Raw genomic sequence first — 25,023 nt, forward strand, 5'->3', positions numbered from 1 at the left:
CTGCCAAACACCTCTGTGTTTTTTGCTCCTTCTCTGTTTGCTAGTAGAAGAGGGCAAAACAGTTAAAACAACTTAACAATAATAACTCCACTTTCTGGGAATTTACCAAAGAGTGCTTTTTGTTCATTATCTTATTCCATACTCAAACCAAATCTAGATGAGTATTATTGTGCTGTGTTATAGATGAGTAAACTGAGGCATAAAGAAGCTATAGGGGGACTTCCCTGGCGGTCCAGTGGTTTAGGTCGTGGCGCTTTCACTGCCGGGGCCCAGGTTTAATCCCTGGTCACGGAACTAAGATCCTACAAGCTGCACCAAAAAAAAAAGAAAAGAAGCTATATGAATCCTGCAGGTCACAAGACCATTAAGAGGAAGGCCCGTTATCCATGCCTCTGCCTGCTGGACCCGAAAGCCTGCGTTCTTAACCTCATGTATCACTGTCTTTGCAAAGTGAACCACCTCTGGTGGGATCCAAACTCACATCCCAGATTTGAAAGGCTCCTTCGTCGTGAGAATTCCAGAGGCTGACTGAGGTCTGGAAGGCGCGGTGACCAGGCTGCCGCGGGTGACTCAGATTTATTTTGCTATAGCTTGAAAGGGAGCTTAGAAAAATCTTCTCAGACCGTGTGACACCCCCATGTCCTCTCCTCATCCTATGTCCTTTCCCTTCTGGTGCTGAGAAAAAAAGAAGGGAAAAAGGTCAAAAGAGGGGAAGGAATGGCAACTGTGGACCAGAAGTGAGTAGAGGTGGGGGAAGTAGGGAGAAGGTTGGTGACACCCGTGGAAGGCATTTCCAAATGTCTCCCTGGGGACAAGCTCCTCTCCCTCCTCCTGCTTCATCAGTGAGCACTTGGGGGTGGGGTTAGGGCAGAGGACGTGGGAAGAGAAAAGGAGACCCTCAGCGACCACTGCTCTTAGACGAAGGGCGGCATCAAACCCACAGTTCTGAGTTGAGGCCGCGGGAGCAGGGTTTCCAGAAAGAGTTGGAGGTGAAGCTGTGGGCCCCCTCCCCCATTTGACGTCCCCCCACCCCAGGAATATTCCATGGCAGTTAGGGGCCCTGGCCTGCTGAATGTGTTGTTCTTTCCCAGATCCCAGGCCCTGTGGTGGCCACTGCTCTGCCTGATGAAAATATTTAAATGATGAGGGACAACTGACCCTGGCAAGGGAAGGGGGAGATGGAGTGGAGGATAGAAGGAGAGTCAGGGGGTGCTCAAGATGGGGACAGGGGACATTAGGGATGAGTTCCCTGGGTCAGGAGGAGAAAGCGATGAGCATCAGAAGCCTGGAAAGGGCTGGGAGGGCTGGGAAGCAGGAGGGGGTGGAGGTGAGCCTGGGACGAGACGAAGGGGTGCCGAACTGCGTCTCCACCCCCGACAGTAACAGGCAGGTGACCATGGGCCACCACGTGGAGCATCGCTGGGTCTCTCCGATGCCCCTGCAGTGGAGGATTACACATAGCTCTCGCTGGATGTCGCAGGTGTTGGCCTCAGAGCTCAGCCTGATCGCCTTCATCCTGCTGCTGGTCATGGTCTTCTCCAAGAAATGGCTGTACCTCTCGAGGATCCGTTTCTACCAGCACTGGCCCATGAATGTTAGCACCAAAATCGACACGTCGGTTCACATGATGTCCCTGGGGCTCCTGCAGATCTGCAAATCCAAGAGCTGTTCCAACTCAGAGAATGGGAAAGGTGAGACCCTTGCTCTCCCAACCCACCCCAGGGCTCTAGCCTGCCTTGGCCTCGACATCTGTACCCCGGTATTCTAGGCCCCTCCCTCTGGTCATCCCCACGTTTTTGGCAGGTAAGATGGTTCCGCTGGCCCTGAGACCCCCAAGGATCATTTTTTCCTCCCCAGTCTGGCCAAACTGACTCTCCTGACCCAATGGAAAGTATCGCCGCTTTTTGTTAAGTCTCGCAGCCAAGTCTGTGCTTACAGAAATGCATGAGGGGGCACGTGAATCACTCAGTAATGACACAATTCACTGTTATCCTGGGAGAAGAGCCCCAGGGAGGTGGGGATTTCCTTCCTCGAGGCTTGCATACCCAGAGCTTGAGGAGTCCCCAGAAAGCTCTCCCCCAGGCCCACTTTCTCACCACTGTTCTTCCGTCCGGCCTCAGGCTTTGCTTTTCTGGGCCAGCTCTGGGTTTCCATGTCTGGTTACCTTGCTCCTTCCTTCCTGGAGTTCTTGCAGCTACTTCATTCCCTATTGTTGTTAATTTCATGTCTGCTGTTCCCTCACCTCCCAGGTTTGGGCCTCCTTGCTCAGCACCTGTGGAAAACAAGAGCTATTGACCCCTCAATTCCACTTCTTTACCTCGTTAACTTTTTTTTTTTAAGTTACACAGCTATTATTTACTTCCATTATGAAAGTAACACATCCTTATTTGAATAAATTTGGGGCAACAACAGCTATCATTTATTGCACCCTTATTCTGTTTGCTTAATTTAACCCTCCACCAATCCTAAGAGCTAGGGATGACTATCCTTATATTACAGATGTGAAAACTGAGAGGTTACCTTGCTCAGGGCCATAAAGCTATTAGGTTGAACCACATGACATGGGCAATTTTTGACCTCTTTTCACCTGCAAAAAGAGCAAATTCATACGTATCAATCTAATAATGGAGGTTTACAATTAAAACTCAGGTGTGTCTGGCTCAAAAACTCATGTAAGCACCTACATGCGTTTTTGCTCTACAGGCTACTCAAAGATTGTCACTACTGGCTATTTATTTAGCACTCATTTTTTTCCAGGATTATTTATTTATTTGTGGCCACGCCATGCGGCATGTGGGATCTTAGTTTCCTGACCAGGGATCGAACCCGTGCCCCCTGCAGTGGAAGCGTGGAGTCCTAATCACCGGACTGCCAGGGAATTCCCAGGCTTCTTTTTCTAAAATTGAACAAGTTTTGAATGATTTTTACATAGTTATAGTCATTCTTCATAAATTATTTTATATCTTTTAAATTATCTTTATTATCTATTTTATATTATCTTGAAATTTATCTTTATCAGCTATAATAAACATTTCCCTGTTATGACTATACTATTCAACTTAATAGATTTATCACCTTTTACTTGACTATTTTATTTACCTATTCTTGGCAAATTTATTTCCAGTTTCATACTTGAGAAAAAAGGACCAACAGAGTTTGTTAATCATGAAGTTTTTTCTGTGTTTAGTATCTTTCAGAACAGATTTCCCAAAGTGGGTTTAGTGGATCAAAAAGTATAACTACTTTAAGGTTTTTAATAAAATTTTCCATGTTGCTTTCAAAAAGTATGATAATTTATGCTTCCACTAACAATGTATGAAAAGGCTATTTCATTGTACCTTTGCCAGCAATGACTATTAACTTTATTCTTTTTTAAAATTTTATTTTATCTAAGTACAGCTGGTTTACAATGTTGTATTAATTTATGCTACATAGCAAAGTGATTCAGTTTCATATTCTTTTTCATATTCTTTTTTTTTTTTTTTTTTAGAAATTCACGTTCTTCTATTTATTTATTTATGACTGTGTTGAGTCTTCGTTTCTGTGCGAGGGCTTTCTCTAGTTGCGGCAAGTGGGGACCACTCTTCATCGCGGTGCGCGGGCCTCTCACTATCGCGGCCTCTCTTGCTGCGGAGCACAGGCTCCAGACGCGCAGGCTCAGTAATTGTGGCTCACGGGCCCAGTTGCTCCGTGGCATGTGGGATCTTCCCAGACCAGGGCTCGAACCCGTGTGCCCTGCATTGGCAGGCAGATTCTCAACCACTGCGCCACCAGAGAAGCCCCTTTTTCATATTCTTTTCCATTATGACTATTAACTTTAAATACATGAATATATACTTTTTTTTATTAAAAAAAGTTGCACAATTATTGTTGGAAATGCAGAAAATTTAAGAAATAAAATAAAAACCACCTAAAATTTCTCCACGCAGATATAATCACAGTTGACATTGTAACAGATTTACTTCCAATCTTTTGTGTATCTATATAAAATAAATATATATCTTTATTTTTATTTTAACAAATATATATTTTTAGTTTTTCAAAGTTGTAATCATTCTTCATGCTCTGTGTTGCAAACTCCATCTTTCAGTGGTAAGCATTTATTTGTATCATAAAATAATTATACTATAACATCACCTATATTAAAAATTTGATTACATAGTATACAAACACAGTGAAAATTCAAAAAATACAACTGATTACATAGTGAAGTGAGCCTCCCACCTCTGGCTTCCAGGTTCCCTCCTTAGTTTCTTCTTAGAGACATTCTATTTAGAGACAAGGATCTATCATATCCTCATTTTTAGTGAACACATAACAATCTAATGTGTGAGTACCTGATAACTTATTTAACAAATCTATTGTTAGACATACAAATAACTCTGCAAAGAAGATCTCTGTACTTAAATTTTGATGCATATCTTGGATTATTTCCTTAACATAAATTCCAAGAGGATGCATTGCTGGGTCAAAGGGCTTTAACAATTTAGGTGTTGGGGGGACAGTTTGTGCCAGGTCCCCATCAGAAATGCTGCCCACCAGCAGTGTGTGAAAGCACCTCTTTTCTCTAAATCCTTTCCTACACTGGATATCATCAATTTTGTTTTGATCTTTGCTAATTCGATAGATTAAAAAATCACATTCAATTTGCAGTTCTTTGTGTTGAGTTTCATGTCTTTATTGGACATTCGTGTTCTTTTGAGACTTGCAGTTCAAGTCCTCTGTCCAGTTTTTCTTTTGAGGTAATTATTTTCGTATGGTTGGGATTATCGCACAATCTCCATATCAAGAATCTCTGCCTATTTAATAAGTGAAAGTGATATTTTACTGTTATCTCAAATGTGCATTTCTTTGGTTATCTACAGCCCTGAACGTTTTCTCTTATTTGCTCATTCGATTATATTTTGTCTTTTGTGATTGTTTAGTTCATCCTGTTTTCTCATTTTCCCTAGACAGTTTTAAGCTGTGGACAAATCACCCAGCTTTCGGGGTGGCCAAGATAACCTTCTGCCTGGCCTTGGGGCTGGGCTTCATCTTCACCATCTGGTTGCACCTGCCGTACATACCTGGTCTTCAGAGATTGCCCTTCTTTGGCTGGCTTGGGACTGTCATGAGCTTCTTTGAAGGTGCCCCCGAGCTCTGGAAACGGTCCTTAGTTTCACCTAACACATCTTCCTGGCGCTTCTCCCTCTTCCTTTCTTTGGGAGTGGGGTAGGGGTTTTGTGGGTGGTGGGAGAACAGAACTGGTAGTCGTTGACTGAGAACTGAGTTCCATCATTTCCTGGTCACTGGCAAGGTGGAGGTGGAGGGGTTGATTCCCATGAACCTCTGGGGCTGCATGCCCTGTGTGAACTGATGGGAGTTGTGGTTTGTGGCTGTAGTTCAACAGATGAGGAAGAGTCCCTCTGGGATTCTTGGGTGAAAATAAGACCTCTTTGCTTCCTGTCTCCCAGTTTTCTTCACTTTATTCACCCTCATACTGTTCCCTATTAACGTCTGGATCTTCGAGCTGAAGAAGAATTTATCAATCCCCATCGGCTGGAGCTATTTCATTGGTTGGCTGGTGTTTATCCTATATGTCACCTGTGGTGAGTGGCCTGGAGGGCCCTGGGAAGCATGGAACACGGGTGGGTCAGGGAAGAGAAAGTGTGGAGGGAGGGGCTGTCAATCCCCAGGGATAGGTTCTTAGAGACTCTTCTTCCCTTTGGCCTCACCCTGCTTTGCCACTTTCCTCGCACTCTCCGACTTCACTCTCCCCCATCCCCTTGTCTTTTCCCAGCGGCGCTCTGCTACTTCAACCATACAAGGTCCTGGTGTCTGATTCTGAGCCATCCCTCTGGCACCATGTCCTCCAGCAGCTCCGTACACCAATCTGTGAATGAGCAAGTAGCCTCAAACACGGCTGTCGATCAGGAGGAAGTCCTGGACCCTGAGTGAAAGGAGGCATCTCTGTAATCTTTTCTGAACTGGCGCCAAGTTCTGTCCATTCATTTGAATCCCTCTCCCCATCCTTCCCCCTGAACTCTTGAGTAGGTTGGCCCTCATGACTGCAAGGAATTAGAGAGGGAGGATTTTAGGCCAGCTTTGCACACCTCTTCCTTGTTCCTGCCTTGCCTACAGCTGAGATGATGTGGAATAAATTGTCTGTCTCTTGTTTATCACGTCCTGCAGTTGCTGAGACAAGACAATAACTTGAAGAAAGAGAGGAAGGGAGAAAGAACAAGTTTGTTTCCCAGTTCTTCCCGCCTATAGGGGCCCTTTGGTCCCCAAACCTGCCCAACCTCTCTCACAGCACACTGTGCACAGGCAAACACCTCTGGAGTGCTAAGCCTCTCTAAACTTTGTTTCCCCTATCCCAGCATTCGTTATTAGTAGGTGGGGGAGTAATCAGGAGAGAGAGATAACTAATGAACCTGCTGGTTTATTTATCGTGAAGGGTTCAGGGCAAAATGGCTCCAGGGTAAGAAGCAGGATACACAAGGAGAGCACAGTAGGGGGTGTGGCTGTACCGGGTGCCCAGGAGCAATCCCACCCTCGGCGTCCAGCTCAGATGACTGAGAACTCACAAAGCTCTGTGCCTGGATACCACCAGCATCAACTCAAACTCCACCTCCACCACCACCTGCATCTCCTCCACCACCACCATCATCACCACCACCAGCACCGCCACCACCTTCACCATCTCCAGCACCTCCACCACCATCTCCAACACCTTCACCACCATCTCCAACACCTTCACCATCTCCAACACCTCCACCACCTCCAACATCCCCAAAACCTTCACCATCACCAGCTGCAACTCTTCCACCTCCACCACCACCATCTCCAACACCTTCACCACCACCCCCAACTTCACTGCCTTGATTCTCTGGCTGCTACAGCTTTCTACTCAATCTCCCATGTCCTCCACTCTGTAACAACATACTAAAACAGAGCAAGAAAGGAAAATAGTAAAATCAGGCCATAAGGTCAAAAGACACGTTACATGAAGACATGTGACAGCTGGCTTGGGCGGTGCTAGCCATGACTATTGGGATTCAGGCATCTTGCACAGCAAGGCTGGTCTCCCATGACTGATCTGTATCAGGTAATATCCCTCCAGATAGAGCCATGATGCCAGCAAGCCGGAGGAGTGCAGGGACAAATTGTGAGTGGATCTGGATATGTTAAAAATGTATGTATTATTAGGCTGAATCATATGATATTGCTGTTTCAGCAGTTAAATATTGGCAATTTCATATGATTCAACTTAATATATATGACTAATTTCTATTTTATTTGAGTCTTTTTTGAGATTCTTATCCTTACCATACCTGACCAGCAGTTGTGGATTTTCTAACCTAGTTACAAGCAAATATTCTGAGCAAAGGACGTAATACAGGGTCTTGAAAATTAGGCAGAACAGACATTCCACAAATCCCTATTCAATGTCCTCCTTATGCTCCTACCACTGGTAGCTAGCAAGGTTTTATTGGCGGACTTATTGAATCAGTCATCCTGGGGAAGGGACACAAAACATAGGGATGTCATGACTTCTGCCTTAGATATAGATAAAATCTAATTAGAGAAAGTGATTTTGTAATTCTGTAGGAGTCATAAACTCAAGTGCTTACAGAAGCTAGGCAAGTAACGTAAATAAATAAAGGGGCCACTCTTCCAGTCTATATGTAATTTTCCTCTTTCGATAAAGACCTGGTATATTATTTACTGCTGGATAACAAATTACCCCAGATTTAGCAGCTTAAAATAATAAATATTTATTATCTCACATGGTTTCTGGGGTCAGGAATCTGGGAGCAGCTTAGCTGAATTGTTCTTGCTCAGGTTCTCTCATGAGGTGATAGTCAAAGTGTCAGCTGGGTCATCTGAAGTCTTTTGATGTCATCTGAAGGCTTGACTGGGGCTGGAGGATCTACTTCCAATATGGTTCACTCATTGGGCTGCTGGCAGGAAGCCTCATGCCACAAGGGCCTCTTCATGGGCTGCTTCAGGGCTAGCTGCCCCCAGAGTGAACCATCTAAGAGAGCAAGCTCCAGTGCCTTTTGTGACCTAGTCTTGGAGGAAAAACACTGTCACTTTCATCATATTTCTATTTGTTGGAAGCAAGTCACTAGGTCCACCCCACACTCAAGGCGAGGGGAATTAAGCTTCACTTATTGAGGGAAAGAGTATCAAGAATTTGTGGGGGGACTTCCCTGGTGGTCCAGTGGTTAAGACTCTGTGCTTTCACTGAAGGGGGCGCAGGTTTGATCCCTGGTCAGAGAACTAAGATCCTGCATGCAGCCAAAAAACCCAAAAAAACAAAAAAGGAATTTGTGGGTATATTTTAAAACTACCAGAGTCTGCCTTCTGGTTACAAATTACTTACATTCCTCCCTCATGCCAAATATGCTCACCTATCCCAAGGTCCCCAAGCGTCTCATCCCATTCCAGCATCAACCAGCTGAAAGTCCAGACTCTTGCTGTGTTGTGAGTGGGGGAGTTAAGTCCCCTGCCAATGCAGGGGACACGGGTTTGCTCCCTGGTCCGGGAAGATCCCACATGCCGCAAAGCAACTAAGCACGTGCACCACAATAACTAAGCCCGTGTGCCACAACTACTAAGCCCGCGTGCCTAGAGCCCGTGCTCCACAACGAGAAGCCACCGCAATGAGAGGCCCGCGCACCGCAACAAAGAGTAGCCCCCGCTCGCCGCAACTAGAGAAAGCCCGCGCGCAGCAATGAAGACCCAACGCAGCCAAAAAAAAAAAAAAAAGCCAGTCTGAAAAGGCTACATACTCTATCATTCCAACTATATGACGTTCTTGAAAAGGCAAAACTATGGAGACAGTGAAAAGATCAGTTGCCAGGCATTAGAGAGTAGAGAGGGAGGGCCAACGGGATTTTTAGGACAGTGAAACTATTCCATATGACAGTATAATGGTGGACACATGTCATTTTACATTTGTCAAAACCCATACAATGTACACCACCAAGAGTGAACCCTATGTAAACTATGGACTTTGGATGATAATAATGTGTCAATGTTGGTCCAACGATTATAACAAACATACCACACTGATGCCAGATGTTGATGGTGAGGGAGGCTGTGTGTGTGTATGGGGGGTGGTGGTAGGTGGGAACTCTATGTACTTCGTGCTCAATTTTGTCGTGAGTCTAAAACTGCTCTCAAAAATAAATTCTATTAATTTTTTAAAAAGGAAAAAACCAAGTGTGAAGAAAGAGAGAATATAGAGCTTAATTTTCTACAATGGAGAAAACTCAAGGGTTATACCTTCCTGCCTCCACAGAGCATTTCACAGAAACAGGTTGAGAACCCTTGCTGTACAGCAAGGAATGTCATTGAAGGATTCAACCACCGGGAAGGAAGAATTGTTCTCTGTGGGGGACCACTGTTTGAGGGTGAAGCTTGGTCAGTGGGATAGAAACTGTCTGTGGTACTTGTGAGAATTCTGGCTCTGTGTCTGTTTATCTGCACAGGGATTTGTCAGACACTACGTTCTACTGAATCCCTGAAATATACTTATGTACAGAGAGGAAAATGGCACAGGGGCTGGGGACTTTCAGTCACCTTTTGGGATCTGCAACCTGGGCGATGAAGACTGATTGCATGGGAATTCCCTGGTGGTCCAGTGGTTAGGACTCTGAGCTTTCACTGCTGGGGCCTGGTTTCAATCCCTGGTCGGGGAGCTAAGATTCCCCAAGCTGCATGACGTGGCCATACTTGCATGGAATCCTGCTTCTGCAAGCCTAAGAGTTACTGCCCTGTATCCCCATGTTCACAGGTCCCCAGACCTAAGGACTGGTCACAAGAAGGCAAAGCTGTCTGTCCTCTTGGTGGGACTCTGACAATTAAAAAAATTTGTGGTGGGGTGGAGACATCATTTCAGAGTTACAGAAAAGTTGCAAGAACAGTACAAAGAATTCCTTTATATTCCTCACCCAGATTTCCCCAAATGTTAACATTACTACATTGCTTTTTCTCTCTCCCTCCCTCCCTCCCTCTCTCTTTCTACACACATGCACACACACACACACTTATTTTTCTTTACCATTTAAGTTGCAGACATGATGCCCCTTTCCCTGCCAATACTTCAGTGTGTATTTCCTAAAAACATTCTGGACATTCTCTTCCATAACCACAGCACAAGTCTCAATATCAGGAAATTAACATTGATATAATAATATAACATCAGATTTTGCCAATTGTCCCAGTGATGTCCACTGAAAAGAAAGTCCTGGATCACGCACTGAATTCATTTGCCATGTCTCTTTCACCTACTTTAACCACAACAGTTTCTCAGTCTTTCTTTGTCTTCCTAACATTGACCAGTTATTTCGTAGGATGCCCCTCTATCTGGGTTGGTTTCATGTTTCCTCATAATTACATTCAGGTGATGCATTTTTGGTAGAAACATCAGAGAAATGTCGTTGTGTTCTTCTCAGTGCATCATATCAGGAGGCACCAGTAGTTGTACCAACAATGGGGATGCTCATTTGATCACTGCGTTAAGGTGGTATCTGCCAGGTTTTTCTACTGAGGATCTTACCAAGTCTATTTCCCCTGTAAGAAGTCCTCTGATGCAAAGGAGGCAGAATGGAGAATGTTCACTGGTGAACTGCAAACAGTCCTTCAAAACTCAGCTTAAGTGACCTTTGTGTGGATCCCTTGTAAATCTTTGCTTTGTGCCCTATTTCAGCATTTAGCACTCTCTATCACAACCGATGACTTGATGGTAAACCAGCATGATGCCTGGCACATGGTTGGTGTTTATAAATGTCAAATGGATGGATGAAAGAGATAGGCTAGAGAAGTGGGTGGGTGAGGAGAGATGGAAGAGGGAAAGCCAAGACTGATAGATTTCAAGGAGGCTCTCTCCCTGGTACAGAGAATACCTGCATCTGGAGATGCGGAAGGGTGGCAGCTGCCAGGTGTCAGGACTGGCTCCCTCCACTCCACTGAGGGCAGAGACAGTGTTTCAGGGTTATTACTGGTGATGTGCGTTAAGTGTTGAGGCAAGATCCTAGGGGTCCCTGCAATTAAGGCAGCCATTTCCAGGATTCCTGTCACTGCATCAGGAGAAAGGCATAGGGAAAGGGGACATCCTCCAAAGAAGAGCAAAGAGGGGGGCAAACACCTGGTCACTGCATGACCCACCTGCGCAAAACCCAAGGAGGAAAGGCTGATAAGAGGCTCATCTGCTAGTTATGTCAAGGGAAGTGTCTAAAAGTGAAAAGAGATCCTAGACCAGCGGAGAAGTTATTCTGAACAAGGAGCTACTCGACAGAAAGGATGTACCAGTTCAAATTAAATAGAACGGGAAGATTCTACAAAGGAGACTTGGGGAAGCAAAAGACAAAATGTCAGGACCAAATTTCAAATGGAAAAAGAGAAAATATAATTCGATCTAAACCAAAAAATACATATATTTAATCAATTATAAATAAGAAAAGTAGACATAAGATAAATGCCTCTGTAAAACGCAAAGCCTCATATTAAAGCGGAAAGCCAATTGGCTCAGGAAGCTCAGATTTCCTGTCCACTTTGTTTGCTAGGAAAACACAGCAGAGCAGACCATCTGGGGTAATTAATTCCAGGGTAAAAATGTCAGAGCCTGGGTAAACAAAGATTAGTGCCAAGATAACAATGATAAAGTGGAACCAGGAACCAAAAAAAGAAACCAAGTTTCAATAATTCAAAGGAATAGAATTTTGGATAAAATTCAGAAGAAGATTCCAGGGACAAACTTATTCTGCCATTGGCTAACTTGTGAACAACAGAGGGTTCTTACTCTTGTATATTTCAAAGTATCTCAGGTTTCAAATCAATTTCTGGAAAATTTCTCCAAAACAAAAGGAAAGATGTGTAAATCACATATTTAAAAAGGGCTCCCCTCCCCACCAAAATGTTTCCCCTTAAAATTCTATTGATACAACCCAAAGCCACCAAATCTGAAAAGGTTAAAATAACTGTGCAGAGGTAACTGGCCCACACAGTGTTGAAGCTCACCTTGGCAAACCATGCTTTAAATGGTCTGTTGCACAAATGTCCAGAAAGCATGCAGAATAATTTGGAAGCAAGAGTTTAAGTCTGAGCTTCTCAGACACCTCCCCCTTCCTGTCTCAGAGCTAACTAATGACATTCCAATGTGTAGCCTCAAAAAACTACCGGGAATAGAATCTCAGAAATATCAAAAGAAAATGTTTTTTCTTCCCCTACAGCTGCAAAAAAGCAGATTCTATTCCACAATATTAGGCTAGTTTTGATAAAGTCGTAAGTGGAAAATATTCACTAAAGCATCAATCTCTGAGTCTCCCATCTTCTCTCAAAATATTTGCAAACCATATATCTGATAAGGGGTTAATATTCAAAGTATTTAAGGAACTCCTTCAACTCAAAAGCAAAAAAACAAATAGACCAATTAAAGAATACACAAAGGGGAACTTCCTTGGCCGTCCAGTGGTTAAGACTCTGCGCTCCCACTGCAGGGGGCACGGGTTTGATCCCTGGTTGGGGAACTAAGATCCCACATACCACACAGCAGATACCACCTCACAACTGTTAGGAATGGTATTACTAAAAACAAACAAAAGCTAAGTGTTGGCAAGGATGTGGAGAAACTGGAACTCTGGTACAGTGTTGGTGGGAATGTAAAATGATGCAGCTGCTATTAAAACAGCACGGAGGTTCCTCAGAAAATTAAAAATAGAAATTAAAAAAACATAATCCAGCAACCCCACTTCTGCATATTTATCCAAAAGAATTGAAATCAGGATCTGTATTTGCACGTTCATGTTTGCTGCAGCATTATTCACAATAGCCAAGATGTGGAAACAATCTAAATATTTACTGACAGATGAATGGATAAAGAAAATGTGGTATACATATAAGGGAATTTTATTCAGGCTTAAAAAAGAAAAAATCCTGCTATATGTGACAACGTGGATGAACCTTGAGGACACTATGCTAGATCAAATAAGCCAGTCACTGTGTGATTCCACTCCCACTCACGTGAAGTATTTTTTAAAACAGTCAAACACATAGACGCAGAGACTGAATGGTGGTTGCCAGGGGCTGGGGGGGAGGGGGAAATGGGGAGTTGCTATTCAAGGGGGTATATAGTTTCAGCTATGCAAGATGATTAAATCCTAGAGATCTGCTATACAACACTCCACCTACAGTCAACAATACACTTCAAGTTTGTTAAGGGGGGTAGATCTCATGTGAAGTGTTCTGACCACAGCAGAAGTGTGTTTGAAAAACAGAGTTGCTCTGTCCACTGCACTCCTGAACCACCCCGGGGGGGCAGATGGAGAACCGAGGTGCATTCAACCTTGAAGGGCTTGGAATGTGGCTGGACGTGTGAATAGGCAGAGGGCACTGAACCTTGTGCCAGTGGCAGAAGCCAGGAGGGAGGACCCAGTCCGGCGTGGACTCGAATAGGACTTGCCCACGTTGGCTACTTTCCTGCCTCCAAATCTCTCTTTTTTTTTTTTTTTGGAGGAAAGGACTTGCCTTAGTTTGGCTGGTCATCCTGGGTAGAGACGGAGCTCTGTGAAAGCTCCCTAAACTGGAGGGAAAACAAGCCCCTCCCCCCATGCCCATCCTCTCTCACACACCTTATCACAATTGGGATTATTATTATTATTTTCTTTTCTTTTTTTTAAATTTTATTTACTTATTCATTTATGGCTGTGTTGGGTCTTCGTTTCTGTGCGAGGGCTTTCTCCAGTTGCGGCAAGTGGGGGCCACTCTTCATCGCGGTGCGCGGGCCTCTCACTATCGCGGCCTCTCTTGTTGCGGAGCACAGGCTCCAGACGCGCAGGCTCAGTAGTTGTGGCTCACGGGCCTAGTTGCTCCGCGGCATGTGGGATCTTCCCAGACCAGGGCTCGAACCCATGTCCCCCTGCATTGGCAGGCAGATTCTCAACCACTGCGCCACCAGGGAAGCCGCCAATTGGGATTATTATTATCATCGTCCCCATTTTACAGGCGAGCTTTGAGCTCAGGGGATTTGTTCAAGGTTACGTATCAAGTTTACAGGCTTGAGCCTGTGGGAAAAAAATGCTGCAGGATCCTTGCTTCACTGTTAAGTCAAATCATCTTTAGCCCATTCTCCATTTACGTTTCCTAGTAAAATTGAGTTCCATAGGCCACATAACAGAATTCCAGAGATGAGCCTTAAAAAATGTAAGTCTTCATAATTAACAAAAGGAGCCTCAGAAAGATATGGCAACATTCCCTCTCTCCTGCGGACGATGTGGAAGGAGAGACACTGTTCTGCATTTTAAAACCAAGCCAAGGGGAATTCCCTGGCCATAGAGTGGTTAGGACCCCGCCAAGACAAACAAAACAAAGCCAAATAATCTAGTCAGACAAGGTATTAAATTAAGATCTTTCTCAAGAATTGATATTGGAGATTTGTATGAATGTTTGTAACTGGTAACTCATTTCTTCTGTTTTCTGTTAAAATAAATCTGCCCTTGTAAGTATCATTTAAATAGGGGGGTTTTGTAAGTCTTCTAAGACTTTGGAAGTTGTTGCCATACCTCATAAAAACTACCTCTTAAAAAACTGTCATACTGATTGGCTGCTGCTATATGGGTTGAACTGTGTCACCCCAAAGATGCTGAAGTCCTAACCCCCATCCCCTGCCCTGTACCTGTGAATATGACCTTATTTGGAAATGGGGTCTCTGCAGATGATCAAGTTAAAGTGAGGTCATTAAGGGTGGGCCCTAATCCACTATGCTAAGGGGAAATTTGGACACAGAGACAGACATGCACAGAGGGAAGATGATGTGAAGACGTAGGGAGAATGTCATCTACAAGCCAAGGAACACCTGAGGCCACCAGAAGCTAAAACAGGGGCCCGAAACAGATTCTTTCTCACAGCACTCAGAAGGAACCAACGCTGCTGACATCTTGGTCTCAGACTTATGACCTCCAGAACTGTGACACAATAGATTTTTGTGCCACTCAGTTGGTTACAGCAGCCCCAGGAAATGAAAACTGCTGTCCTGAATAGAGTATAACCATTACTATAGTTCCTTATCAGTCAGATATCTGTTAAAACAAGACAGTACCACTACACATTTTTCTCCTCTCCCCCATGCATGGCAGAAAAAATAAAAACCCTCAAATAACTTGAATCTGTTTCATATAAATGGACAGCCCTGATCTGATAACAAGTCCAGCATGCTTCCATCCCACCACAGCTGCACCAGGGCACAGCTACCTGTTTGTTTTTCTTCTGCAGTTAACCTCTGCTCTTTCCTATTGGCTGCTCTTCTCATTAATTTGTAAGTGCTCTTTTAAAAATTAGATTCTGTGGACAAAGAATGTCGCCTGCAATATCAGTAAACAAAGGATGTTGTGACCATCAAGTCATGAGCCCCTGCAGCTGCCCACGACTGCTCACCCTGAGGAGAGTCAGGATGCAGAAAAACAGGATACTGGTCCCTAGTTAAGATGCATATCAAAGGGATAATTTCAATAAGCCCAGACTCTTGCATTTTCCCATACACAGAAAAGTGCTAAATTCATTAACTTGAGATGTCTGGTTTTTTTAAAAAGTTAGCAGTAATCTTTTGATGTTCGATTACCTGTTTTGGGTTTTTCTTTTCTCTTTCCTTTTTTTTTTGCAAAAACTGCTATATATCCTGGCTCCTCCCTTACCTCTTTGGACCAGTCCCTCAGAGCTATCTGAGAAGCTGTATCCCGGGCTTAAGTACTCAGTAAGTCTGCTGAATAAACCATAATTCTCAACTTTTAGGTTATGCATTTTTTTTCAGTTGACAGTCCCTTATGTCTGTTTTAGATGTTGCAAATATTTTCTTCCAGCCTGTCATTTACCTTTTCTCACTTTTTTAAAGGTATTATTTTTCATAGATATTTAAAATTTTTATGTAGCCAAGTATAGTAACCTTTTCTTTGATGGCTTTCTCCATTCCAAGATCCCCCAAATCTCCTTTTTCCCCAATATTTTTTAGTTTTGTTTTTTATATTTAGGGATCAGACTTCATTTTTTTCCAGTTGGATAGCTATATGATCCAGCACCGTTATTTTTTTTTAATTGAGGTATAACTGACCAGCACCATTAACTGAATAATACAACCCCTCCCAGTTGTGAAATGCCCCTTTTGTCATAAATTCCTAGAGGCATGGGTCTGTTTCTGGCCTTTATTCACATTCTGACTTCACTTGCCTTTCTCTAGCAACAGGCCACAGAAATGCATATGCAAAAATACAGGAATGGCCCAGATGGTGGCCAAGTGTAGAACGCAGGCCTGCCTCCTGGGGGTTACCACTTGGTCCTCTGCTGCCCTGCAAAAATGCGCGGGGCCAGATCTTCCAAGTTTTCAAGAGGTACTGGACATCCAGATTTTTATATGAAATCTTCTGTTTTGAAAGTGATGGCAATTAATTTTTTTACATTTAAAAAACATTAGGTGGACAAAATATATTTGCAAATTGAAAGCAGTCAGTTCTGTTCCAGATGCTGAAATGTGTTAATGCAGAGTAAGGCTGGACTGGGTCTAGGTGTCCACTCCAGCTCTCTCCACTGCCAACCCTAAGGAGCAAAGGAGGAAGACTGATGCAGCAGCTCCGGAAACCTAGGTTATTTGTGGCCACCCCCTGGGAAAGGCAGTAGTGTCGTGCCTCATCTCACCTCTCACCCACACGAGTTGATGATGTGGTTCCTGGTTTGCTCCGCAACCAGGAAGTCAGCATGGGGGGAGGGCTGGCACCATCAGTCAAGTTGGGCCTCCAAGGCCCTGCTAGCCTGAGTGATACAGAAAGGACGGAACGTGAGGTGCTGGCCAAGGATAGAGCAAGATTCTGGTCCCCCCAAACAAGCTGGAAAGTGATATCATCTCCTTTCTAATAATAATGCAGCCTTCCTGGATATCCAGCTTAACACTGTTTAATCAGCAAAGGAATGGCAACGGACAGAGATCTCCAACTCTCACAAGGAGGATAAGATCTGCTGACAGCAAGGACAACTCACATCTAGAACTTCACATGCATTATCTCACTGTCTTTCACAATGACCCCATGAGGTAGGCGCCATCAGGACTGTTCTTGCCTCTTTCAGAAGACGAAACCAGCGCCAGGGGCAATCAGAATGGTTTTGAGACGGCTCTAGGATAGGCAGGAAGAATGAACGGGAGAATAAGGGACTGCAGGCCCCTTCTCCTTCCCAGTGTCCATCTCTGAAGAATCATTTGCTCACTCAACAAATTCTTACTGAACACCGCCGATGGGCTAGGTACTGTTCCAGGCCTTGAGAATACAGCAGTGCACAGATCCTGGGTATTACTCTTCCCTTTACTCTGAACTATGACCCAGACTGGCCTTTGCTCTATTCTTCTCTGGTTGGAGCAGTGACCTCAGGCCAACTTTTGCATTTTGCTCCGGAGTCCTTAGTTGTTTCCCTGCTACTGGTCACTTCCTGGAATGCACTGACCCTTTCCAAGAATACATGTTGTGCTGTGCCTGAGGCATAGAAAACTGGCAGACTCAGACCCAAATCCCAGCCATGCCTTAATTTTGACCTATTTTTAAAATATGTTTCAGACACATCACACAATAATCCCTGTGGGTGCCATTCTGAGAGTGGGCATGGTACATCAGATTTCTCTTGAAGCAGGAAACTTGATTGCCTGGTGGGGCAGTCAATCTCTGGGGCATGTTAGATCAACCTCTTTTCTTCTCGTTATTTGTCCTTCACCGACATCTTTTTCTCTATGCCCCCATCTTTTGGGTTATGTGTCTAGAAGCAGGAACAGGCACTAGATACATGCAGGGCAGTCCCACCAGCTCTACAGGCTTCAGACCCCATCAGTTCATGTTCTGCAGGCAAACATACTCTTCCACTGACTGTAATTGGTAGAACTGCAGCCCCTCAAAAAGATACGTCCAAGTCCAAACCCCTAGCACCCGTGAATGTGACCTTACTTGGAAAAAGGGTCTTCACAGATGAAATCAAGGATCTTGAGGGACTTCCCTGGTGGCAGAGTGGTTAAGAATCCACCTGCCAATGCAGGGGACACGGGTTCGATCCCTGGTCCTGGAAGATCCCACATGCCATGGAGCAACTAAGCCCATGTGTCACAACTACTGAGCCTGTGCTCTAGAGCCTGTGAGCCACAACTACTGAGCCCATGTGCCACAATTACTGAGCCCGTGCGCCACAATTACTGAGCCCGTGTGCCACAACTACTGAAGCCCACACACCTAGAGACCGTGCTCTGCAACAACAGAAGCCACGGCAAGGAGAAGCCCGCACACTGCAACAAAGAGTAGCTCCCGCTCGCCGCAACTAAAGCCCACTCGCAGCAACGAAGATCCAACGCAGCCAAAAGTAAATAAATTAATTAATTGAAAAAAAAGGATCTTGAGATGAGATCATCCTCAATTAGGATGGGCCCTAAGTCCAACGACATAGATTTGGTGTCCAACAGTGTCCTTGTAAGAGACAGAAAAGGAGCACACAGACAGACAGAAGGGAGAAGGCCACATGAAGACCCATGTGCAGACGAGGCAAGAGACCGGATTTGTGCTACTCTAAGCCAAGGGATGCAAGGACTGCCGGCAGCCACCAAAGGAGAAAGGCATGGAATGGATTCTCCCTCAGAGCCTCCAGAAGGGACGAACCCTGCCAACACCTTGATTTCAGACCTCTAGCCTCCAGAACTATGGGAGAAGAAAGTGCTGTTGTTTTAAGCCTCCACATTTGTGGTAATTTTTTATGGCAGCCGAGATCAGAGACCCAAGTTGCTTTCCCCCTGTGAGCCAGGACTACTATGGACAGCTTTCCTGAGAGTGTGGCCTTCATTCCTTGCATCTGGGGCCTTGGCAACAGTTCTCAGGTGGCTACATGGTGCCCAGAGGCAGGTGTCTGTTCAGCAGCAGAAGAGACCTGGGGCCCCTTGGGAGGTGCTGGGCTCTGCAGCTTCGGGAGGAGTGGGATTGACGTCCTCGTCCATGTCAGATCGGTCTGCTCCGACCTCAGCTCTTTCTTCCTGCCTGATCCAAAGGCTGCTTTCTAGCTGTTCTTCAGCAATTTCTAGTTCTTCTTCTGTTTGTAAAACAGCCACGGTTTCCCGGGGTAAGTGTGAGGAATAGAGTCCAAATTTGGCTTTACAACCAAACATCGCCTCATATGGACTTTGCTGCAAGGAAACATCAAAGGCCTGATTCCTCCCCATCTGCATGAATCGCAGGCCTTCGGCCCAGTGACGTGAACGGTTACTCTGCATCCAGGCACTTAGCATGTTCTTGATATCACGGCTTGCTCGCTCCAGGGAGCCTTGGCCTTGGCCAGGGTGGTACTTACCAGGGACAATCTTTAGGTCTGGCCATACCTCATTGAGCTCATTGACAACCTGGTTTGTGAACTCCAAGCCACTGTCAGATTCTAACATGGTGGGTGTACCAAGAACTGTGAAAATATCCAACAGGACAGCGACCACCTCATGGGCCTGTTTGGCCTTTAATGGCCGTAAAATAATAAACTTGGTCAAGTGGTCCTGGTAATATAAAATAAACTTGAACTCACCATCAGCATTTGACTGCATGTCAAGGATTTCAACTTGGCATCTGGAGTCAATGCCCTTAAATGGCATGGGCTTGGGTGCGAGCCCTCTCTTGGATACTGGGTTCTTCTGGTGGCACTGTTTACACAGAGTCAGATATAAGACAATGACTTCTTTGGTGACATTCCCATATTTTCCTTGCAGCTCCTTGAGCATGCGTGTCCGCCCGCCGTGGCCAATACTGAGATGTGTGTCGTGAAGAATATCAAACAGCTCTTCCTTGTGTACGTAATACCGTATTCGATCTCGTTCTCCGTGAGTAGCCTCTATTAGTTTCTCTGTGCCCTGTACAGAGATCACGTCATATTTTGCTGCACGGCGATAATCACGTGATGACTTCCTCCCCTTCTCCTTAGCTTCTTTCACTTCCTTTATTGTTTGAAAGTACTTTTCTTTGGAAAATACCTTGCTGTTGTAACTTTTGCTTTCCACTAACTTTGTCACGCTGATGAGAAACTTTTCTCTCATGTTACTTATCTCCTTTTCCATTTCACTTGGGTTTGAAATACCAGGGGGATCATTTCCAGCTCTCTGTGGCATCATGGAGAACTGTAAGAAGGATCCTAAGAAAGGCAGAAAGAAACAGAACAAGGTTAATAAGTTTGCTGATATTCCATCTGGAAGACCTTCCCTCCAAAGTTCCTCATTAACTCTTTCATCTGATTTTTGAACACATGGAAGGAAGATTACTAAGGTAATGGTATAAAGCAATAACAGAATAAAGATAACTAGAGGGACTTCCCTGGTAGCACAGTGGTTAAGACTCCATGCTCCCAATGCAGGGGCCCCGGGTTCAATCCCTGGTCAGGGAACTAGATCCCACATGCATGCTGCAACTAAGAGCTCGCATGCCACAACTAAGGGGCCCACCTGCCGCAACTAAGGTCAGGCACAACCAAATAAATAAAGAATAAAGATAACTAGCGGGCCCACTGGGCCCATTCAAAACCAGAGCATGTCAACAGAATTTTAAATCAGCAAGATATATATACAAATATGTAGCAATTTTTGACTTTAGGCAAACAGAGTAAATAATAAAACTGTTAGCTCAAACAGTGAAACCTAATTAACTTGTCTTTGCTAACTGAAGAGGAGAGGATAAATGGAAATGCCTACGGCAATAATAGGCTGATATCTCATCCTCCATTCCTTTCAAAATAATACAAATGGGAGAACGTTGCTAGAAGGAACCCACATAACAATAGTAAATTGTGAACTTGAAGTTAGCGCCAGAGAGGACTTTTAAGCTTTCCCACAATCAACTTAATTTCTTGTGGCTGAAGAGTCAGTCCTCATTTTAGGAGACTCAAGGAGAACGTGGTGGGATTTTTTTGGGTTTTTTTTGGCCGCACCACGTGGCTTACAGCGGGGTTGGGGAGGGAGGGCGGGGGGATCTTAGTTCCCCGACCAGGGATCGAACCCGGATCCCCTGCAGTGGAAGTGCGGAGTCCTAACCAAAGGACGGCCAGGGAATTCCTGGGATATTTTTAAATGGTGGTTTCCCCCATTGATTGTACACAGGATTAGTAAATGAAGACAAGTCCTTACCCTGAGGGACTGTCTTCTTGCAACTGTCCAGCACTGTGTCCCTGCTGCAATCCTTCTGAGAGACCTCTTGACACTTCCAATCTCTGGTCACATCCTCAAATGTCACAGCCTCCTGAAATGATGCCAGCTGCTGCCACAGGGGCGGTTCTGTCTCGGGTCCTGGGCTAAGGAGTAGCTGCAGCAGGACTGGGAAAGAGACAGTGGAGGTACTGGGAACAAAGGCGCGCCCACATGCATGACTGAATGTCAGTCACGTGAGTATTACACAAAGAAAAGATAACAGAGGGAGAGGAAAGGTCTCATATCCAGCAAGATGAATCCAGCTACGTGGGTGAGGAAGAGGGGTTTTGTCCTCCTGGGAGGTCTGTAGGCCTGACCTGTTTTGACACTGCCTGAGCTGGAGCCCACATATTTCCAGAATGAAGCAGAGAGTCCAAGAGAACTTGAGCACTCCAAGGCCGGGAGACACTTCCAGGTACAGGCCTGATGGTTCTGAATAGAGGCAGCAGGGCCTGTTTCCAGAAATGAAAAGATTACATCTAGGGACATAGAGATATGTCAGGAGATTATCATGCCAAAGAGATACCCAAAATGGAGTCCACACTCCACCAAGATTGGAGAATTCCTCCGGAAGAGAACTTGATACTCAGGTGTCTAAACCGAGGTTCCTTAGTTAGAACAACTCTGGAACACAGGATGGTGATGAGGCCAGGGGAAGAGTTCCTGTGATGATCACAGGAATTCCAATAATCTTAGGAAAACAAGATCCCCGAGATGCCAACCATCAGATGAAGAGCTGAGGGGTAGGGCAGAATCCTGAGAAGCAGAGAAAGATGGAAACATTTTTTAAAAAATATATATATTTTTAAATGTTTATTTATTTGTTTGGCCGTGCTGGGTCTTAGTTGTGGCACACGGGCTCTTGGTTGTGGCATGCATGTGGGATTTAGTTCCCTGACCAGGGATGGTACCCGGGACCCCCGCATTGGGAGCGTGCAGTCTTAACCACTGGACCACCAGGGAAGTCCCGATGCAAACAATTAAAAGCTCTGAGCAAGAGTCTCAGTTAAGCTGAGCCTGCTTCCAGATCCTGAATGTCCTCCACTAAAAAGGCTTCGAATTCCCTCGACTGGCATCACTGGTTAACCATGGAACATTCCTGATTCTAAAGACACTGCTGACTGTAAAACCACTGACATAATGACAATTTTCCTTTGAGAGGAAAAACTGAGGCCCTATATTAAATGAACATATCCAGATTTTTTTTTTTTTGCCACGCTGCGCAGCATGCGGAATCTTAGTTCCCCCACCAGGGATTGAACCCGTGCCCCTTGCAATGGAAGTATAGAGTCTTAACCACTGAACTGCCAGGGAATTGCCCACACATCCAGATTTTTTAAAGGTGAAAAATATGCATTTCAGGATCGAAGAAACAGAATGTTTATAATATGCTCTTTAAGCCTGAGCTCAAGACCCTCGGTGCAAACTGACATTTTTAAAGGCTCTGAGAAGTCCTGCAGTAAATAAACCAGTCTGTTTCATCCGCCAGTCCCATATAATCATTGACACGGGGCTTTGTTTCCCAAGGAATATGTATTATCATCCCACAGTCCTTAGAAGAGACTTGAAACCACAAGATATTCAATGGGATCCAGGAGAAGCACCTTCCAGACTTCTCACTGAAACCAGCATCTCTCAGAAATTGGCTGCACTGGCTGCTATTTGAGGCCCTTCAGGGAACTACATGGGAAGGAAAGGCCTCATCTCCATCCTATAAAAGAATGAAGAAGACACGCTAGAAATAGTTTATAATCAAAAGATGGAAAAATCTCAGTCTTCAATATGAGAAATGGTCCTTACCCTGTACCATGAAATTCTAAAGCACAGCCCAAGAGTCACATTTGGCTAATAGACAGATGTTGGTTAGTCTACCCAGTGTTTGTGCTTTAAAAATTGAATGGTTTACCTATATTTACAGACTGGGGAGTTCATGTAAAAATCTAGATTTCTGGCTTTCATGAAAAATGGGACGATGCAGTCATACTGGGAGCTTTGCTACTTGGCAACAACTGGCTGGAGTGGGGAGGCAGCCACTCCCTTTAGATAGTCTACACTCTGTTTCCCACAGTCTTTAAGCCAGCTACTAACTATTCACCTTAGCTGCCCACCCCTGTAGTTACCTGAGTTTTCAACACCTGTTCTAAAGCAAAAGGAAAGAAACGAGGCCCCAAAGAAAGATGGCCAACTTCCTGGTGTGATCTGTGCTGGTGGGCTGATAAATGAGCTTGTTTAGAGAAAACTGGAAAGATCTTCCTTCCTCACCCACCTGCGAGTCTTTGCTTTGGCTGTCCCGGACCTGGAACAGCTTCTTCCAAATCACACCCAGCTCAAATCAGCATCCTTCCTGATGCGCTCCAGCTGACTGCCATCTCTCCCGCCTCTGAACAGCCCGCACCATTCATGGAGCGCTCTGCATTTTCAGTCGACTGGTTCAAGTGTACAAATCTAGAAGGCACGGGCTGAGGCTTCTGCCTCGCTGTATCCCCTCAGAGAGCCGATGAATACAGAGCTGAGACGAAAGATGTTCAAAGGGCATTTGTCAAGCACTTGGCTTACAGGTATAGAAGAGAGACACTGCAGAGGCATGGTAAGTCAATTTCTGACGCTATCATTTACTGTGTGAGTAGGCTGGGTTAAAGTTACTGAGGCTTCCTTTTCCGCAACTATAAAATGGGGAGAATACCACTCTCCATCACAACGAGTTGTTGGGAAGACTCGGTGATAATGCAGATAATGCACTTAGTGCAGTGTCCCCGCACCTTCCACAATACAAACTCCCGATTATTCCCGAAACCCTGGTTCGGGCATCAAGTCCTTTGTGCCGTCCTGAGTCCCGCGGTCTCGGCACCACCGCGCCCGGCTCCACGCGGGTTCAGCCTGCTAGTCGGGCCCGCCCACTCCTCCGAGGGCAGCCAACTCCGGAGGAGGAGTGAAATGAATTAGCCAAGCCAGCGGGAAGAGAGGCCGATCCGGGTGGTTTTGCCGGAGAGGGAGGTCCGGAAGGTAAAAGGAATACGCCAGGGCCGCAGGGTCGGAAGGCCGCCCCACCCACGGCCGCGTCCGCCCGCGCCGCCCGGTCCCCCCCGGCCCGCGTGGGCCCGCGGCGGCGGAGGCCGGCCGTGCCGGCCGGAAGCGGCTCCGCGCCGACCGGAAGCCCCGCCCCTCCCGAGGGGCCCTCTGCAGACGCCGCGGCGGGAAGGAACCTTACTCCTATTCTCGGTTACGGAGGCTGTGTTCCGGGGTCCTGCCCAGCCTGCAACGTGCTCGGCGGAAGCTGCGGTGAGTGAGATCACTGAGGTGATAGCTGGGGCCGGCTCAGGTGCGACCTTGGCTAAGCCAGCCACTAACTCAGGTCTCCGGCGGCGGCAAAATTGGTCACCTATTTCCCCACGTTGTCGTAAAGGCTCCAAGATAAATGCGTGCTCGCCTCCAGCCTGGAAGGTAAACCGCATTCATCGTCCTACACGTTTAAATGCTTAAGTCTAAAGTGAGGAAGGTGTTGCCAACAATTACTGTGTGCATGGTATCGCTTAATCCTCTAGGAGAAACTGCATTTTAGGTGAGCACTTTCTGCTTCAGATTGTAAGCTAAAGATTCATTTTGGTCTAACAGCACTCACACATCAGTGCAGAAAACAAGGTGGTAAAGGGGGTCCTCGGGTATTCAGCTTTACCCCAAAGTGCTGCTGCCTGCTGTAAAAAAAAATCACTATTAGTCCCCATTTCGGAATATTGTTAGAAAGCATCTCAATCATTAAAGAACTGATGCTTGGGACTTCCCTGGTCGTGCAGTGGTTAAGAATCTGCCTGCCAATG

At 45.5% G+C, this 25,023-nt stretch overlaps 3 protein-coding genes across 14 annotated transcripts; 2 read left to right on the top strand and 1 right to left on the bottom strand.

The window, feature by feature from the left end:
- The first annotated feature begins 672 nt into the window (after window positions 1-672).
- Window positions 673-5,437, top strand: ODF4 (outer dense fiber of sperm tails 4). Its single transcript, XM_082441502.1, is given in 3 exon segments — window positions 673-1,678; window positions 1,681-1,691; window positions 4,957-5,437. Coding segments are annotated over 3 exon segments (708 nt in total). The 5' UTR covers window positions 673-1,240; the 3' UTR covers window positions 5,216-5,437.
- Window positions 1,556-24,346, bottom strand: KRBA2 (KRAB-A domain containing 2). Of its 12 annotated transcripts, none has more exons than XR_014257458.1 (7): window positions 23,475-24,346; window positions 21,149-21,964; window positions 16,672-20,163; window positions 7,770-8,049; window positions 2,521-2,587; window positions 2,165-2,272; window positions 1,556-1,650 (listed from the first exon to the last, which is right to left on the bottom strand). XR_014257458.1 is itself a non-coding variant. In XM_082441448.1 (3 exons), exon 3 carries the CDS (start codon window positions 20,141-20,143, stop codon window positions 18,908-18,910), a length of 1,236 nt encoding a protein of 411 aa, XP_082297574.1. In that variant the 5' UTR covers window positions 20,144-20,163; window positions 21,149-21,964; window positions 23,475-24,346; the 3' UTR covers window positions 13,961-18,907. The 12 variants fall into 12 exon arrangements, 1 of the variants encoding a protein (XP_082297574.1); XR_014257459.1 differs by having other exon boundaries at window positions 7,770-8,054; XR_014257457.1 differs by lacking the exon at window positions 2,521-2,587.
- Window positions 5,339-5,937, top strand: LOC309649986 (outer dense fiber protein 4-like; the record flags this gene model as incomplete). The annotated part of the gene is made up of 3 exons (XM_082440694.1): window positions 5,339-5,345; window positions 5,430-5,588; window positions 5,780-5,937. The coding sequence occupies 3 exons, from the start codon at window positions 5,339-5,341 to the stop codon at window positions 5,935-5,937; spliced, it is 324 nt and encodes a 107-aa protein (XP_082296820.1).
- Window positions 24,347-25,023: the final 677 nt, after the last annotated feature.

This window comes from Balaenoptera physalus (assembly GCF_965194825.1).
Source record: "Balaenoptera physalus genome assembly, chromosome: 20".
In the NCBI taxonomy this organism is placed as follows: Eukaryota; Metazoa; Chordata; class Mammalia; order Artiodactyla; family Balaenopteridae; genus Balaenoptera; species Balaenoptera physalus.

Coding starts and splice junctions, on each gene's coding strand:
- KRBA2 (XM_082441448.1), bottom strand. CDS start 20,143: ATGATGCCACAGAGAGCTGGAAATGATCCCCCTGGTATTTCAAACCCA.